The sequence below is a fragment of the Ailuropoda melanoleuca genome, chromosome 1, assembly GCF_002007445.2.
Source record: "Ailuropoda melanoleuca isolate Jingjing chromosome 1, ASM200744v2, whole genome shotgun sequence".
Classification (NCBI taxonomy): Eukaryota; Metazoa; Chordata; class Mammalia; order Carnivora; family Ursidae; genus Ailuropoda; species Ailuropoda melanoleuca.
The window spans coordinates 8,705,307-8,723,905 of NC_048218.1; the positions used below are offsets into that span (position 1 = coordinate 8,705,307).

The 18,599-nt window shown below is 42.5% G+C and overlaps 1 protein-coding gene across 5 annotated transcripts in view; it reads left to right on the top strand.

Annotated features, from left to right (window-relative positions):
- The window catches only part of SETD4 (SET domain containing 4), a 75,405-nt gene that overhangs the window by 56,520 nt on the left and 286 nt on the right, over window positions 1–18,599 (top strand). For 2 of the 5 annotated variants that reach the window (XM_034655714.1, XM_019797301.2), the window contains one exon: window positions 754–1,114. Coding sequence is in view for 4 of the 5 variants with exons in the window: in XM_019797301.2 (XP_019652860.2) it covers window positions 754–787 (34 nt within the window). In the remaining variant the exon portion in view is untranslated. Of the gene's footprint in view, window positions 1–753; window positions 1,115–5,632; window positions 5,754–14,404; window positions 16,962–17,435; window positions 17,518–18,599 lie in introns of those variants that run through there. The other 3 variants (XM_034655774.1, XM_034655731.1, XM_034655718.1) reach the window with 3 other exon arrangements.

The following is an 18,599-nucleotide window of genomic DNA, read 5'->3' on the forward strand; positions in this document are numbered from 1 at the left end:
CTGTGGTATTTTGTCATGGCAGTCCTAGCAGACTACTAAATCCTCTAAGGAAGTAAGTAATTGGGCCAATTTAAAATCCAAGAACTCAGGAAATGTCCCGGCAGATCAAAGCCACACAATGCAAGTACTTAATCCCTATCCCATTGAAAACATCTTTCCCCTTCTGTAATTTGCATCTGAATAATCCAAAAAAATGCTGGAAATGGAACTACCAAAGTGACTATATGCAAAAGCTGAGAAATACAAGGAAGTTTTTCTTCTTAGGTGGGCGAATGAACCCTAGTACCATCTGCCACATAGGCTGTCCCGGGGTCCCTCCAGTTAAGGATGAGTTACACTGATTTGGTAGAGCAAATGTTACAAAGAGATTCCTAGCATATATGAAGAAACTATGAAAAAGCACAAGGAGATGCTTTTTTTGTTAGCTTTAAAAAGAGGATAGGGCACCTTGGTGGCTCAGTCAGTTAAGTGTCCGACTCTTTATTTCGGCTCAGGTCATGATCTCAGGGTCGTGAGATGGAGCCCCACGTTGTGGGGGTGTGCTGGGTGTGTAGGCTGCTTAAGATCTTCCCTCTCCCACTGCCCCTCCCCCTGCGTAAAAAAATAAAGACAGGAAACACAAATGATAAATTACTATGGGGATACCTTGTTAAGTAAATAAAGAGTCCTATTAGTTTAGAAAGAGGTGAGGATGTCTGAGTTACTGTGATAGGAGCGGTCAGGACGCAGTTATCCATGCGACATGTTTTACAGAAACCGGAAGTTGAAGGTGCTGTCACCTTGCTGATCCACTCTTCAGTGCTTCAGGAGCGCTCACTAATTAAATTAGCCTCACAACAGTGCTGGGAGGTAAGTGAGCGTCTCTGCCCTCATTTTCCTTATTGTACCACTTTCCATTGGCTGGAATTGAGCAAAGTGCCCTGTGTTGAGCTCCCATTATGACTACTCCACAGCTGTGGCCTTCCAACTAGCTTTTTTCCCCCGGAGTGTCTACTGGATACTGCAAATCCCAAAGTTGGTTCATTTACCTGCGGCTCTGTGCAGATCTGGTCCTATTTCCAAAACAACGTCACTTGATATTTAAGAAGCAACCGGAATTCTTAGTTATTTTTACTTGCAATTTCAAGGTTTTTTTTTTTTTTCTTTCTTTTCCCCAAATCTCCTTGGGCTATAAATTAATCTTAGTCAAAATATGCTTTTAAGAGAAGGGGACTCAAAGTAGGATAATGACTTGTTCTTTTTGAAATTGCATATAATTTAACATAGTATAACCTTTGAAGGGGAAATGTGATCTGTTCAGAGCATTGCAGTGGTATTTAAGGAGGCTCTATGTCTGAAAGCCCCATCTCAGAGAAAGCAGGTATTTGGTTTCAAATGATCAAAACAGCCTTGTACTCTTCTTGGAGTTATTTTGACATCTAAATAATAGTTCTGGCATTTCTTTCAGAGTGTAAATCAATAACATTGACTTAGTGCATTCTTTCCTCTTATTTTCTTTCCTTACTCTTTTATAACCTTAGATCAAGTATTAATAATTATTTTAAGGCTTGGCTTAGACTTAGTACTTTGCCACTTAGTGATGCAGGAGGTACCACCCCTCTTCCCCCTTTACCAGTTGCCTAGTTTTTCCAGAATATTCTGTTTTTGAGACAAAGACAGCATCTTCAAAAGCAGATAAGTGGTTGCTTTGACGTGTTTCTTTTTCTTCTTTCTTAGTACACGCAGTATTGGAGCACATACATCTCTCTCCTTTTTATTTTCTTTTTTAAGATTTATTTGTTTTAGAGAGAGAGTGTGCAGAAGCAGGGGGAGGGGCAGAAGGAGAGGGACTCCCTGCTGAGTGCAGAGCCTGACATGGGGCTTGATCTCACAACCTGATTGTGACCTGAGATGAAACCAAGAGTCGAATGCTTAACCGACTGAGCCACCCAGGCGCCCCTTTCTCCTATTCTTCTCACACTCTGCTTTTATTAATTGCCCTGATTTCTCACCGGTGTTTCTGAATGCTTGTTTGCCAGTGGCCTACCTCAGAATCACTGGTGCTTGTTGAAGCTGCCATTCTTGGGCTTCACCCCACACCTAAAATCCCCAAATCTCTGGGAATGAGGACCTAGAAGTTTTTTTCTTTAAAAATTAAAAAAAATTTTTTTAGTAGACTCCACACCAAATGTGGGGCTTGAACTCACGACCCCGAGATCAAGAGTCCCACACTCCACAGACCAAGCCAGCCAGGTACTCCTAGAAAGTGTAGTTTTAACAAGCACCCAGAGATGCTTTCAGCATTAATACCCACGGAGCATGACCTTACATGTTGCTGGTTTTCTGACTGTCTTCTCTCCATTCCAGTTAGAGTGTGATTAGTTATTGAATTCTTACTAACTTCTAATTATGGCTGTTATTATAGTTTCAAAAATACACTGCTCCAAAATCCTCATGATTTGGCCTTAAAACTCTGCAGAACATGGGAGACAGTATGATGTGGGAGGGGGCTGAGGGGGCGGGTGAGGGAGCTGAGAGACGTGGAAGGGGTCAGAGAGGTCCTTCAAACCTGGGTTTGATTTCCAGTTCTGCTGCGGAACTAGCTAAATGACCTTGGTTGATTTGACCTTGTGAAACCCAGATTTCTTAGCTCTTGGGGGATGGTAACTTGTCAGGCAGGGCTTTTGAGGAGGACGAAACAGAACCACAGATGTGGCGCTGGGAGGTGTGACTGTGTGGTAGCTTTTGTTGATCTTTAGTTTATTCCTTTTATCTTCTGCATTCTTGTTCTTCTATCTTTGGTTGTCTTAGCTCCTTATCATTGTCCTTATTATCCCCTTGAATATGATGGTTACCTTCTTAAATTCTCCTTTGCATCTTCTTTTTCAGATAGATACTCCTCTCTAAAATGATTTCAGCTTATTCAAACTTTTTCTTTTTAAACTTTTTTTTTCTTTTAAGTAGGCTCCATGCCCAGCGTGGAGCCTAACATGGGCTTGAACTCATGACCCTGAAATAAAGACCTGAGCTGAAAACAAGAGTCAGACACTTAACCGACTGAGCTACCTAGGCACCTGCAAACCTTTTATGTTTGATTGTTTTGAGGTAATAGTCTAGAAATTTCTCAGGCTGAGAGTCTGTGGTAGATACCTGCTGTTTGGTCTGTTCAGCATCCCTCCGTCCAGTATCAGCACTTCTCTTAACCTTTAGGGCCTTGCCATTCCTCCCCCATCATGGATGGTTAGGGGAGGCTGGCTGGCGGGATAGGCACCTGACTTGGGCATGCCACTCATGACACCATGTCCTTCCCACCATGGTGATTGGTCCCCTTGTGGTGACACAAGCAGGGCCAATCAGTGTGACTTTCTGTAGTTTTCTGCATGGGACTTACAGGGAAGGCTTGCTTTCCTTTTGGAGCCCGAAGTCTCTTGGAGCTTTGCGATCCTTTAGGCTGCTAACACTTGCTTGAGGGTGGGGAATAGGAGTGGGGGAAGAAGGCAGTGTCTGTTCCCTCCTGAGGCTTACTCCCACTCTTGCTTGTAGGGAAACTCCTTTCTAATCTCTTTTGGAGAGAGACCCTCTGTGAAGATGCTGGGTTCTGGCTCCTCTAGGACTTACAACTTTCTCAATTGTCTGTATTCCACACCTCTTCTCTTTCTCAAGTCATGTATACATTTGTCAGTGTGGTCGAGTTTGGGGAAGCATTTAGGCAAAGGCATTTATCATACCTGGAATCGCCATTCTCCCATCCCTTAGGTTCTGTTGGTGAGATTGACCCATCAGATCCAGTCCTTTTATCTAGTACAGTAAGCTCTTTCCCAGGGACCTCCACAATTTCCTACCTTGTGTTGATTCCCCTTACTTGGCCCTGTTCTACTTGCCCCCAGGCTCAACAGATATTCAAGTAATTTCTGGGAGGCTTCTGGCCACCACGATACTTAGTGGATGACATGTATGTGTTGCTGGGCCATCTATCTCTGCAGGCCTCATCCGTACCCTAGCCAGGACTTTTGTTACATGTATTCTTAGAACCGTGCGGAAGTGTGTACATATATCACTGAAGTATGGGAATAATGAATAATACAGGAGTCAGTAGTGGATGCAAGTTCAATAATATAATTCTGTTTAATTGGTGAAAACTTCAGTGGGGTGTGGTGGAAATAGGAGGAGGTGGGAGTCAAGGTATATATATAATATTTTTGCCTCTGCCATTGGGTAGATGTGAAGTTTGGACTAGTCAGGAAGACCCTTCTTCCCACAGTTTTCACACTGGCAAAACAAAGGATTTGCCCTACATAAACCTCCCAACTCTAAATTATGGATGACTGCGTGACAAAGGTTGTTTTTTTTTTCTTTTAAGATTTTATTTATTGGGGGGGGGTGGAGAGCGAGCATGGGGGAGGGGCAGAGGGAGAAGCAGACCCCCTGCTGAGCAGAGAACCCGATGGAGGGCTCGATCCTAGGGCACTGGGATCATAACCTGGGCTGAAGGCAGAGGCTTAACCGACTGAGCCACCCAGGTGCCCCTGTGACAAAGGTTTTAAGTGGAAATTTAGTGTCACATGGCAGGGAACTTTGAGCTGTGTGCCCAGGACCCATAGTGTTGAAGGGCAGGGGTCTAGGGTCTAGAGGGGTTGACTGAGAGGATAGGAGAAAGTCAAGTGGATGAGTCTCTGAATCTCCACCCTCCTGCTATGAGAAGACCAGCTTTGATCTCATCAGTTTTATATATTGAAGAAGCATATATAAATTTATTCATTAAAATTGCACTGCTGCTCAAAAAAATGCTGGAATTCCCCTCCCACCTCATTTATTCAAGCAAGTAACACCATTTTTACCTTGGTCTAGCTTGGTATAACCAAACTTACCTGTCAGTACTCCCCACATGAACTCCCCACGTCAATCATGATGGCAGGTAATGTCACAGTTGTTTAAATATTTCATGCCCGTTCCCATTTACATGGGTTCTGTCAGCAATGATGTAGCCTTGGAAAATGGGAAATTGCCAAGTACAAAAATATTTTAGTTTCTGAAGTTACTAAAATTAGTCTCACTTAGCAAGATAGTGTGTAGTTGGTCTAATGGCTCAAGTGAGGCCACACTGCTGGCTGGAGGGCCATAGGGGTAAAATAGTTGATAGCTTTGAATCTGTTATGTTTCTGATGTAACACCTTTGGGGTCAGGGGCAGCAAGTCATGAGCTTCACTTCTAAGGAGATGAGCAGGGGAAAGGCATCAGCCTGTTCTGAGCTGGGTTCTAGGGCTGCTGTGGGGTGCACCTGGCTGATTCATAAGATTTGGTCAGATGAAATCATTTCTTTGAATGGTCACCTGGAGGAGGGGGACAGCAAAATCATTAGGAGTGACTGACATGCTCACTGTTCACTCTGCTTAGGATTCCCTCCTGGAACACATGGGCTAGAGGCTTGTCATTTCCTCTCTCGGTCTCTGGGAGCCAGGACAGTGGGTACAGGACAGGCTTTATTCTTCACATTCATCTACAACACCACCTGCAAGTGTGTGTGGATTTATCAGGAATTAATGGAAGGATTGGGGTTTAATTAAGATAAATCACAACATAAAAGGGGAAGGATGATAAATACTTTCTTTGTAAAATATGGCCTTTTCTTTTTCTTTTTTTTTTTTTTTTAAAGTTGAAAGGCAAAGTTACCATGAAGTTCAACATGCCCCAGTTCCCAGGATAGCTTCTCTGGCCTAAAGTTTCTTTTCTCATCTCATTCTATTTTTGGCATCAAGATTGTATTAGCATAAAAAGTAAGTTGTACTGTTTCCTCTTTTCCTAGTATTTGAAAAAATTTATGAGATATTAGAATTCCTCTTCCTTGAATGTTTGATAAAACTTATCTGTAAAAACATTTCTCTGTGAGAAATTATTATTTTATTATTTTTACTTTTTAAAAAAAATTTATTATGTTAGTCATTAGTTTTTGATGTAGTGTTCCATGATTCATTATTTGCATATAACACCCAGTGCACCATGCAGTATGTGTCCTCCTTAATACCCATCACCGGCCTATCCCAATCCCCGACCCCTCTCCCCTCTGAAGCCCTCAGTTTGTTTCCCAGAGTCCATAGTCTCTCACAGTTCATTCCCCCTTCTGTTTACCCCCCCTTCATTCTTCCCTTCCTTCTCCTACCGATCTCCCTGTTATTTTTACTTTTGCATATACTTAAAATTTTCCACAATAAAAAGTGGAGAGAATAGTATAATAAACCCCATGTACTTAGTCAGCTGAGAAAGATTTTAAATTAGAGATTAAATTTTGTAAATGGTATGGGGCCATTCAGGTTTTGTTTATCTTCTGTAGTCATTTTTGACAACTAATATTTTTTCTAGGTAATTACCTAATTCAGTTAAGTTCTCAGATTATTGGCAAAAGTTGTTCATAATTTTCTCTTTTTAATTTGTGCATCTATATTAATATTTCTGTTTTTCATTCTTAATCCTTTTTATTTGTGCCTTCTCTCTTTTCTTCAATCAGACTTGCAGAGGTTTACCAATATTTATTTCAGAGTCATTTGAGTCTACTTTTGTCTTGCTGTTCCTTTGTTTCAGTGTCTGACTGAGTTGCATCCCAGGGCTGGAACTGAGGGTGGGAGAGGGGAGATTTTCAAGACCAAGCTAAAGAAGGTCACTTTCAGGAAGATAGTACATTATTAAAAGCCATGCCATTGAGAGAAAGACAACAAAAATAGTAATTTTAATACTAATATAGGTTAGTTATTGTGTGCTGAGGACTAGGTTAGGTATTTTACACACTTTGACTCATTTAATGTTCATATCAAACCTGTAAGATTTCCATTATTAACTTCATTTTTAGATGAGGAAACAGGCTCTGTGTGATTAAGTAATTTTCTCAAAATCATATAGTTTACTGATGGTATTTGACTTCAGATATGTTTTTCCTATTACCCAATTAGCTATGAACAGAGGGAAAACTGGGTGGGTTTCTGGAGACCTTGAAAGCCTGGGACATGAGACATGCAAAGCCAAAGGGGTAAACAAAAGTTCAGCTGGTCACCTACTTCCTTGGCGGTTCTGGCCCACGTGATGACTTCCGTTTTAAATGACTTGATCTTTATTTTATTCTGGGAACTCCAGGGAGAAAAAAACTTGTCTGATAAAAAGATGCAAATGGAAATAAATACCTTTTTTCAATACAAGGGAAAGGTATTTCTTCAGAAATGAATTTTTAGTATGAAAAATTTGGGCAAATACTATTAAAAATTAAAGTACAGTGTGAATGCTTGCCAAAAAACTGAGGTGACCTGTAGGTTTTCATTTTTTTTTAGTTTTTCACAGCAAAAATATAAAGATAATTTGGCTTTTATTATTGTTTTGCTTCAGTACCTTTCAAAGAATACCAATATTTAGTATCTCTGAGAAAACAGGTAAGGAGATAATTGGTAACAAAATCCACTTAACTGAGTATCTCTAAAATAAAGGCTATTATAGGAACACTACATAAATTGTAAAAAATGGCTAGACTTCCTTTTTTTTTTTTTAAGATTTTATTTATTTATTTGACAGAGACAGCTAGCGAGAGAGGGAACACAAGCAGGGGGAGTGGGAGAGGAAGAAGCAGGCTCCTGGCGGAGGAGCCTGATGTGGGGCTCGATCCCAGGACCCTGGGATTACGCCCTGAGCCGAAGGCAGACGCTTAACGACTGAGCCACCCAGGCGCCCCTAGACTTCCTTTCTAAACAAAGCACATACATTCAGAAATTTAAGTATAAAAATCATCTCAGCTTTTAAAGTATATTGGAAACAGTTTATCTGCTAGCACTTTAATCTCCTTATAAAATATCTGCTTTCTTTGAGCAGTGTAGCAATGAAGAAGTATGTCATGTAAATTCTGCACATAATGTCTGCAAACACAGGTGAATGAATATACTTGTTGTCAAAGATATCTGTAATCTGGTAAAAATAAAAATATTAGCTATTTTCCAGATTTTATGAACATCCTGTATTATAATATTTTTGAGTATTGGAATATATCTATTAGACGGACTGTTAGTATCTTAAACTCACTTTTTTTTTTCCCTTGCATCCTTGGTATCACTGCTCGGAGCACCCTCTGTCTGAGACCTCCTCTTTCTGAGAACCATCTGCTTCTTACTCTCCCAAACCTTGGTAGCTGCTGTTGTGTTTACTCTGGCTGGTCCCACCCTCCCTCTGTGAGTATTCGGACCATTGAGAGATAAGCTAGGCCAATCAGTTCTGGGCACATGGAATTGAGTCTCTGAAATTCTGAGTACCAAGGGACATGTGAAATCCAAGACTCGTGAGGTGGCCGCATATGTTCTTCAGAGCTGAAGGGTGGCCCTTTTTCACCCTGTGAGAAGAGAAGCAGAGAATGAAGTTCTAAAGAGAGTGAACAATTATGTATTTGGACAAAGGGAAGCAGAAATGTGAGGCAGAAAGAAGTGGTGGAGGTCCTTCACGAGGCCTCATTATCCTCAGACTCCATGAAATACTTTAGAATCCATCTGACAAATTTTCTTTTCTCATTAAGGTAGTACAGATTGGTTTCTGTTACTGTTATGCAAGGAACCTTGACTAAAACAATCTCTTCTGCTCCAGAGCTAGCATTCAAGCTTGGTATGGTCTTGGAGCAAAGGTTTCTGCTAAGAAAATTTCTGAAAGGAAAAAAAATAACCTAATTTATGATGAGCATTTATGGAAAGAAGAGGGCCAGTAAATATGTATGTTCTAAAAGTGGAAAGCGGGATGTTTTCCTGTTTCATTTTAGAAAGATCAAAACTTGTTGGACTAGAAATCAGAAGAATAGGTCACCAAAATGAGCATGAGGCCACCTACCAGCCTTTTGTTTAAAGGGTTGCTCTCAGCTTGCTTATGACAGTTACAAAAATAATTACCCATGGTGCATACACAGTCACTACCTCTTATGGAGCAACGTTGGTCTGTGCAGTCCTAGAATCTCATATCAAGTCATCTGTGTGTTCATTATGTTTGAATACCCCTTCAGGAAGCATCAAGATAGGTACATGGTGGATACTTAGGTTTCTGATTTGTGTGTGTGTGTGTGTGTGTGTGTGTGTGTGAAAAGAACTCTTTTATTTCTTTTTAAACTCCCTTTCCTTCTTCCTTTCTTAGTGTTTAGTCCTGTCTAATAGAACATTGTACTATGATGGAAGTAATTCCATATCTGTGCTGTTCAAAATGGTAGTCGCTAACCACATGTGGCAACTGAGCCCTTGAAATGTGTGGTTAGCTTGACTGAAGAGCTCAATTTTAAATTCTATTTCATTTTAATTAGTTGAAAATTGAATTTAAATATCTACACGTCCCTAGTGATACTGAATTGGACAGTGTAGATTTAGTCTGTCAATCCATTCTGAAGTTTTTGCTTCTGGTTCTAATATATCATTTGTGATTTTGTAGTGGTTTGAATTACCCATCTGATTTCCCTAACTCTCACATTTCCCACTTCAAAACGATCAGTGGCTGAAAGAGGCTGACTGTATCACCTTTCAATCAAATTTGATTTTGTTCTTTGGATGGGTTCGTCTGCCCCAGTTCTGTTTTATTCTAGATGGGAGCTCTGTGGTTGGGTGTGGGTGAATTGTGGCTTTCTACTATATCGTTGGTATTTGTGAAACACACTGGATGCTGAGGGCAGTCAACTGTAAGCTGGGAGGAAAGGTATTAGCTTATCTTTCAGTTTGTTTGAAGACCAAACAACAGCCATGTTGGGATAAAGTAGCTTGGTGAGATAGAACCAGCACACTCTACAGAGACGACTTCTTGGCTCACCACAAAACCTCAATGTTGATACACCTTTCTATTCTTCTTGAACCTTAATGATAGACTTTCCTGGGTCTCAGTGGCTGTGAGAGGTCGCTTGAACTGAGGAGTAGTTTATTTACTACATGTAATTATTTCTGCAGTTGCTCTAGTGTTTTAAATAAACTGAGAGTGACCCTTTCTAGAAGAGGTGGGGCAACAGCTTTGTGCTCCTTGTAGATTACCTCTTGGTTCTTGGTAGGATGGGTTCCAGTCTTCCTGTATCAAGTTCAAGTGTGCTGGATCCAGAGTGGGGTCTTTTGAGATACAACTGAATGCACTGGTTCAAATGACAAAAACTGCAGCCTGGTTACAGAATAGGGTGCATCTAACAGAGATAGACAAGAGTGTCTTTTCTGCTGTGTCTGATTAGGTTTCTTTATCAACAGCTTGATTGCTACTTGATTTCCTTCCTCAGTGCCCCGCTGAGAAGCAGCTCTGGTCTCAGCAGCTGGGTCATTTTGTTTTGTGTCCAAATCTTGTCCAAATCTGTGACTGTAACTATCCACAGGCTCTGTCAAGTCAGTCCATATGCGTATGTTGTCAGCAAAAAAACTTTTTTTCCCCAACCTTCCTGAAAAGGTATGGGAAAGCATTTCTCTTCCCACTTTGACCATCTGATGCTTGAACTGCCTAGCTTGGAGGCGTAGGGTGGGTTATCTACTGGTGCAGTGAGTGGTGAATCCACCTCTCCTGAGGGCTGGAGCCCAGAAGCAGGAAAGCAAGCAGGTTGAAATTTGCCGCAACTTCCTGCTATTGTCCCAGCAGGTATCCCATTGTCAAGAGAATCCAGAAAGATTGGACTGCCCTTCCTGACTAATGAGCATCTGTGCGATTCTCATTACTCTTGTCCTTGCGTCTCACATGGCCATAGCTTCGAGGAATGCTGGGAAAGGTCCATGAACCAGGCAGGTGCACCCAGAGTCCTCTGCCTGTGAATTTCACCTCAGCCCAGCTTCTTATGGTGAGCCAGGAGCTAACATCCACTGGACTCGATTCCAGGTTTTCCCCGAAGCTCCCTCTGCTCAGGAGCATTTTTACCCTGGCTGATTCAAGGTGAAGATGGGCACTCAAGGGGGCGCCGGTTTTCTCCCTTCACCTCCCATTGACTTTAAATGAGTAAGCTGGGGCAAGAGAGAGGGAGGCGAAGTTATCTCACAGAGCATCGAGTTAGAGCAAATTTCTGGTGTATTGAAATGGAAGAAACATCCCAAATCTCATCTAAGTGGGTTGTGTACTGGGCAGCCCGAGTCCCTGGGCCCAAGCTTGTATATGTGTTTTGCATTCCTTGAACAAGGTGGATATTCGTTTCTCTCTCCCAGAGCTGTGGGGAGCAGTGAAGTGCTGGAAGCTTGGTGAGGTCTCCCTGGGACCCAGCTGGTGGGGGGCCTTGCTCCAGTCCCTTCTCTCCAGCCTCGTGATGTATTTCGGATGCTAACACTTGTGGAGCACACTCTCTGCTCTGCTTAGTGTCCCCCCAGAGTGAGATGACCCCAAATCCTCTAACAGGAGGAGAAACCCAGTCATGTGGGCGCAGCACCAGGGGAGCGTCAACCCACTTCAGCACAACTGAACGGAGCCGAGTGCCCACCTCCCGAATGGCCTGTAGACAGTGCCTGGCCACAGGTGGTGCAGCCGGACGAAGCAAAGCGTTTCCTTCTGAAGGGTCCTCAAACCAAGTGTAGGTTGAGCATCACCACAAACTGAGTTCCCCCGGGGTCACAGCACTAAGCTTTTCCCTTTATATATTCCAGGGTGCTGGCGAGGGTTGAATCGGCACCCCAGCCAGGCCAAGCACTTTTAGTCCAGGTGGCGACAGGAAAGGGTGCCCTTGGTGGGTAGAGCGTTGGGCAGCACCGAGTGTGGGGCCTTCCGCTGCATGGTTATCTCCCCCCCTCGCTGCTCTGTCCCTAAGGCCATCTGCGGAAATCAGGTCTTCAAAACGGGGGGGACTCTGAAGCCTGCGGGAGAGCCGCTGCTTGGGCAGCTCCAGGTGGTGTGGCCCGCTTGCCCTTCCTGCTGCTCAAGTCAGAAGCGGTCTTGGGTTGGAATCGTGGACCTGACCTCTTGCTGCCACAGTGGGCCTGGCCTTGGAGATCCAGTGTTTCCGTCTGCAGCTGGGGTCATGTTCCAGAGTCCCTGCAAGGTGAGCTGCTGGCCTTCAAAGCCCTTTGGTATTTTGGCTTAAGCTGCCGGTCCCGTTGGAGGCACCGACAGATTCAAGTAACAGCTGCAGTGCTTCGCAGCTTTCTCATCTCACATTTCTGGGTGGATTTCTTTCTGCAGATAATGTTCTATGAATCACCTTTGAAATGAGAATTTATCAGCTGAGGGACTGTTCTCTTTGAATTGTCAGAATAAGAATAATAACTCCCTGAGGTGTAATTTCCTAGGCCCACCACAAAGACGGGCAGGAACCCCCACATTCCTGGGACTGTGCTGTCTTTTTAAAATTTTTTATTTAAATATTTTTTGATTTGAGTATCAACACACAATGTTGCATTAGTTTCAATTGTACAACATAGCGATTTGCTAAGTCTCTATGTTGTGCTGTGCTCACTGCAAATGTAGTTACCATCTGTCCCCATGCAAACGTGGTCACAATACCATTGCCTCTATTCCCTGTGCTGTGCCTTTCATCCCTGTGACTCATTCATACTCTAACTGGAAGCTGCTACCTCTGACTCCTCTTCACCCATTTCACCCATCCCCCCAGTCCCCTTCCCTCTGGCAACCATCAGTTTGTTTTCAGTATTTATAGGTCTGATTCTGCTTTTTGTTTATTTATTTTTTTAGATTCCACATATGCTATTTGTCTTTCTCAGTCTGACTTATTTCATTTAGCATAATGCCCTGTAGGTCCATCCATGTTGTCACAGATGGCAAGATCCCATCATTTTTTATGACGGTGCGATAGTCCATTGTGTGTGTGTGTGTGTGCGTGCGTGCGTCTGTGTGTGTGTGTGTGTGTGTGTACATCACATCTTCCGTATCCATTTGTTGATTGGTGTGTGTGTGTGTGTGTGTGTGTACATACACCACGTCTTCCTTATCCATTTGTTGATTGCTGGATATGTAGTTTGCTTCCATATTTTGGTTCTTGTAAATTGTGCTGCAATTAACATAGGGGTGCAGATGTCATTTTGAATTTGTGTTTTGCTTTCTTTGGGTAAATACCTAGTATTGGATTATTGGATCATACAATATTTCCATGTTTAATATTTTGAGGAACCGCCATACTGTTTCCCACAGTGGCTGCACCGATTTACATTCGCACCAAGAGTGCACGAGGGTTCCTTTTCCTCCATATCTGACCAACACTTGTTATTTCTTGTCTTTTTGATTTTAGCCATTCTGACATGTGTGAAGTGGTATCTCATTGTGGTTTTGATTTGCATTTCCCTAATGACCAGTGATGTCAAACATCTCTTTATGTGTCTCTCGGCCGTCTGTATGTCTTTGTTGGAAAAATGTCTATTCAGTTTCTCTGCCCATTTTTTAGTCAGATTGTGTTTTTGGTGTTGAGCTGTATAAGCTCCTTATATATTTTGGATATTAACCCTTTATTGGACATATCTTTTCCCATTCAGTAGGTTGCCTTTTTGTTTTGTTGGTGGTTTCCTTTGCTGTGCAACAAAATGAATACCCAGAATTTGGTAGCTTTTCTATACACTAATAATGAAGTAGAAGAAAAAGAAATAAAAAAAAGATTCCACTTATAAATCAAAAAGAATAAAATACCTAGGAATAAACCTAACCAAGGAGGTGAAATACCTATACTCTGAAAACTATAAAACACTGATGGAAGAAATTGAAGGTGACACAAACAAATGGATAAATATTCCAGGCTCATGGATTGGGTGAATCAATATTGTTAAAATGTCCACACTATCCAGTGCAACCTACAGATTCAATACAATCCTCATCAAAATGCCAACAGCATTTTTCACAGAACTTAGAACAAATAATACTAAAATTTTATGTACCACAAAAACCCCCAAATAGCCAAATGGTCTTGAGAATGAACAACAAAGCTGGAGGTATCACAATCCCAGATTTCAAGATATACTACAAAGCTGTAGTAATCAAAACAGTATGGTACTGGCACAAAAGTAGACACATAGATCAATGGAATCGAGCAGAGAGCCCAGAAATAAACCCATGTTTATATGGTCAATTAATCTTTGGCAAAGGAGGGAAGACTATAAAAGGAGGAAAAGATAGGCTCTTCAATAAACGATGCTGGAAAAACTGGACAGCAATATGCAAAAGAATGAAACTGGACCACTTTCTTACACTATATACAGAAATTAAAACTCAGAATGAATCATGGAACTTTATATCAAAAACTAGGGAAATAAAAAAATAAAAAAAAATGAGGAGGGCACAAAAAAACCAAACCAAAACAAAAAAAAAACCTCAGAATGGATTAAAGACCTACATGTGAGACGTGAAACCACAAAAATCCTAGACGATCACACAGGCAGTATTTTCTCTGACATTGGCTGTGGCAACATTTTTCTAGATATGTCTCCTACGGCAAGGGAAACGAGTAAAAATAAACTGTTGGGATCATGCTTTATTTCTTTTTCCTCAGAGAATAACACAGCAGTTCTCACTTGGCTTCTTCCATGTCTCTACTGAGCAGCCGACTGGTCCCACTGTACTCCTGGCTCTGCCACTTCCTGCTGACTATGTGTCTGTGAGTCTTAGTTTCATCATCTGTAAAGTGGGTATAATAGTTCAGGGTTGCTGACACTTTGAGTGTCCATGTGTTAAAGTACTTATTGATTTATAAATGCTGTACAAAGGAACATTACTTTTCTGCTAGGAAGCCTGTGAGCGAATAGACCATTTGGCCCTCTCTGGACTCACTGCCTGGCAGTGGGGAAATAAGTCTTGATCATGCTGCCATTTTAAAGCATTTTAAATGAAGACCATTTCTCTCTCCTCCTCTTGGCTCTCTCCCTCCCGGCCACTTTTGTCCAGGAGATAATGAAGATTAGTTTTCATTTCTTTTGCTCTTTCCTGGTTGTCCAGCCTCACTGTTTAGAGAGGCGCTCAGAGTTGTTTTCCCTTGAATTTTTGCTTTTTACCATTGTGTTTACAGTAAGAGTCAACTGCAGGTAATGCTTGGAGCCAGTGAAAGTATTAGAAAGCCGACCAGCTCTAGTCTTCTGACCCACAGAGACTAAGGTCAAGGATTTTTTTCCCCCACTGGAGGAGGTCATCAACCAGGAGGACGATGAACCACAGAGGGTGGGCTGAGCTCAGGGCCAGTGTGGGCAGCTGGTAAACTCACTGTCTGAGAAGGCTCTGCAGTCCGCATTCGGCTCTGCCCCTACTTACTGAGTCTCTCTTTACGTCCCGCAGGGCTGGATTGTGTTCCCAGGCCTACAGGGAAGTTAATATCTGTTCAGTGGTTTGTTTAAAAGTTTGAATCTGATTGTGAGATTCAAGCCAGTAGTGGCTTTTGGGGAGGAGAGGTGAAAGTCATCCAAATATTGTGACATGGGCAGCCTTTCTGTTGATTTTAAAGAACTTTGTACAGTTTTCTGAGGCTCTTGGCAGCTCGGTGCTGGCCTGATTGTTGGTGTAACATGAGGCTGCCACAGACGTGGCCACATAGTACTTAGGAGTGTGGTTCATCGACTGTGAACCCGGACACCCATGTTCTGGATTTTCTTGCCAACCAACCGTCTTGAGGGAATGATTGGCTCATCGACGTAACATCTCTCCCTGACCCTTCTATTCCAGCTACTTCTTATTGAAAATTACTATGTGACAACTCTTGGTGTCCCTGTGAAGAAGACAGAGGGATGCACTGTATGAAACTTGCTTTCATACTTGGCATTTTGGCTGGCTGTCTCAGGAGGGTTGCTGTTGTACAAAATGATCTACTCTGTCAAGGGTGGAAAAGAAAAAAGGAGGAGCTTCTAGCTATTTACAGGATGTCAGATTATTAGAAGAAAAACTGGTGAAAGACAGAGAAGACTCTCAGGAAATCCAGCAAGCCAAGAGCATTGTGTGGTGTGGACATGAGGGGAAATGGAAGTCCCACTGTTTAGGTAATATCAAAGACTTTGAATAATCACAGATTCACCAGAATTTGCAAAAAAAATTATGCAGGAAAGTTCCATGTACCTGTCACCCCTGTACCATCTTGCCTAACTGTAGCATGGTGACAAAACTAGGAAATGAAGCATAGTGCTTTTGAAACAGGAGTCACATTGAAAGAATGAAATCACAGCACTATTGCAAAGGTGGTGTTGACAATTTTTTGAGCCCTACTATGTGCCAGTCAATATACAGGGCAGCTGGAGTGTAAAAAAATTAGTCTTGGGTCCTCCCCTGAGGGAGTTACAGAATGAACAGGGAGACTGACATTAAATTAAAAATTATGCAGATAATTCATTTTTAGAAAGGATTTATTTATTTATTGGAGAGAGCAGAAGGAAGAGGCAGAGGGAGAGGGAGAAGCAGGCTCCCCACTGAGTAGGGAGCCGGATGTGGGATTTGATCCCAGTGCCCTGGGATCATGACCTGAGCCGAAGGCAGACGCTTCACCGACTGAGCCAAGATTTGCCTATGATATTGCAGTAACTACAGCTTTAAAGTTTGCTCCTATGTACATTTATAATTGTGTCCTTTCTGGGCTTATTTTTGTCAAATTTCCTCCCTTTTTTTTTTTCTTTTTTTTCCTAGTCTGTGGAAGCCAAGTATGTCCTGGAGTGAATGGGCACCGACAATTGTGCCCACAAATGGCACTTTATGAGGATTTTTTTTTAAAGATTTTATTTATTCATTTGACAGAGATAGAGACAGCCAGCGAGAGAGGGAGCACAAACGGGGAGTGGGAGAGGAAGAAGCAGGCTCCCAGCAGAGGAGCCCGATGTGGGGCTCGATCCCAGAACGCTGGGATCATGCCCTGAGCCGAATGCAGACGCTTAATGACTGAGCCATCCAGGCGCCCCTGTGAGGATGTTTTTAACGGAAGTCAGCAGTTTGGCTGCAGAACGGCAATCAGAACTCAGAGGCCTGCTCATTGGTATCGTCAGCTAGTGGGAGTGAGAGAGGACCAAAACGGACTTCTGCCAAGGGGGAGAATTCTAGAATGTTGGATGTGTTTGACAAGACCCCAGAACATCCTGATGGTAAAGCCTGCTGCCTCTGGCTTCTGAGGGCCACTTTGGCAAGCCACACAGAGAGTTCAAATGTACAAGGTTCATTCATGTGGTTCATAGCCATGACCTACTTTGGGACACTTATGATTTAAGTGAAGAGAAGGACAATTAGATTTATGTTCTCTGTTAAAGCCAAGAAGTGGTATCTGGGCAACTCAAGCTGAATGCACACAAGAGAGTGACCCTCCCCACCTACTTGGTAAACGTGGTACAGGTGGCAGAAATAATACCTGGATAAATACCCCTGGTCACTTAGGACATTTCCTTTGTATCAACATTTGCTGTAGGAGGTTCTCGTGTCTCCTGGCGTTTGCCAAGCAAACAGAGTGCTTTAGACAAGAAATGGGAAACAAAGGTTTGCCAGAAATGGTCAGGTGTAATGGGCCTTAGCAGTGGTGTTTGCAAGGGGGTTTCTCCTCTGATGTCAGCTCTGATTTTTGTTAGATGCAGTCCTGAATTAGGATACCAGGAGGCACGTGACGGGTAGAAGTGCTGACTTTCCATCTGTTCAAGTGGAGTGTCTTTTGTAAGTTTTCATTCCTCATTCTGTGTTCTGCATCGCTGAGCCTTTCAAAATGCACTCTTGATACAGAAGCGAGATCTCCACTTCAGTCTCTGTATTTGGCCACCTGAAAATTCCAGTAATTGGCCTCTATCATTGAATAAGTGGGGGAGGGGAAGGCCCCATGAAATTCATTGCCCCAGCCTCACTTTTCACCCCCCCCCAGTCTGTGGAGAAATCGCAGGTCTGTTGATGATCCTCCTGACGTTAGTCTTTTTGTTGAATTTCATTTTAATTATAATTTTTAAGAGTGATTTCTCCCCCCAGAATGCTGGAGTCGAGTTTGGGAGAATTTGTTATGGTTAAAGAATGCTGGTGAGTGGATGGCTATGCTGTTGTGCCTGGAAGCCTCATGTGTACCGGTTCTTGCAGGCAGATGCCGCTCCAGTTCTGGGGCGGGGCCCAATCACCCTGTATCCCATACGGCCTGGCATGGTGCCCCACACATATTAGCTCTCAGTGCACGCTGCCTGCTTTGCTGTTGCAGACTTGTAGCTGGATGGTATGGGGCTTAACAGCTGGGCATTGGAGAAGATACATGATTTTGAATCCTGCTCCTGCCACTTATTCTCTGAGTCTTTGGGTAAACCACTCAACCAGTCTGAGACCCAGTTTCCTCATGTGTGAAATGGGGATAATAAGACCCACCATACAGAGCTGTGAAAATGAAATGAGACAGTGTCTCACACTTGGTGTGGAGCTGTGGATTGCCTGTTTCCCGTTAGCGTGTAAGCCCCGTGGGGGCAAGGACATATCTGTTCCCTTCTATAGCCCCATGCCTGGCACATCGTAGGTGCTCAATAAAATATTTGTTAGATTAATGAAAATATGTTATGGATTTTCTGTGATATTACTGCAAAGAGAAAGAGAAGTTTAAAGATTTGAGGAATGGTGATATGAGACAATTATATTGGAAACAAAATAAAATAATTGGAGAAAGGTGTTTTTTTAATCAACATGAGTTATCTATCCATGTGTATCTTAGTATTGGTCATTAATTTCACTTTTAAAAAATGTGTATATATATATATATATATATATATATA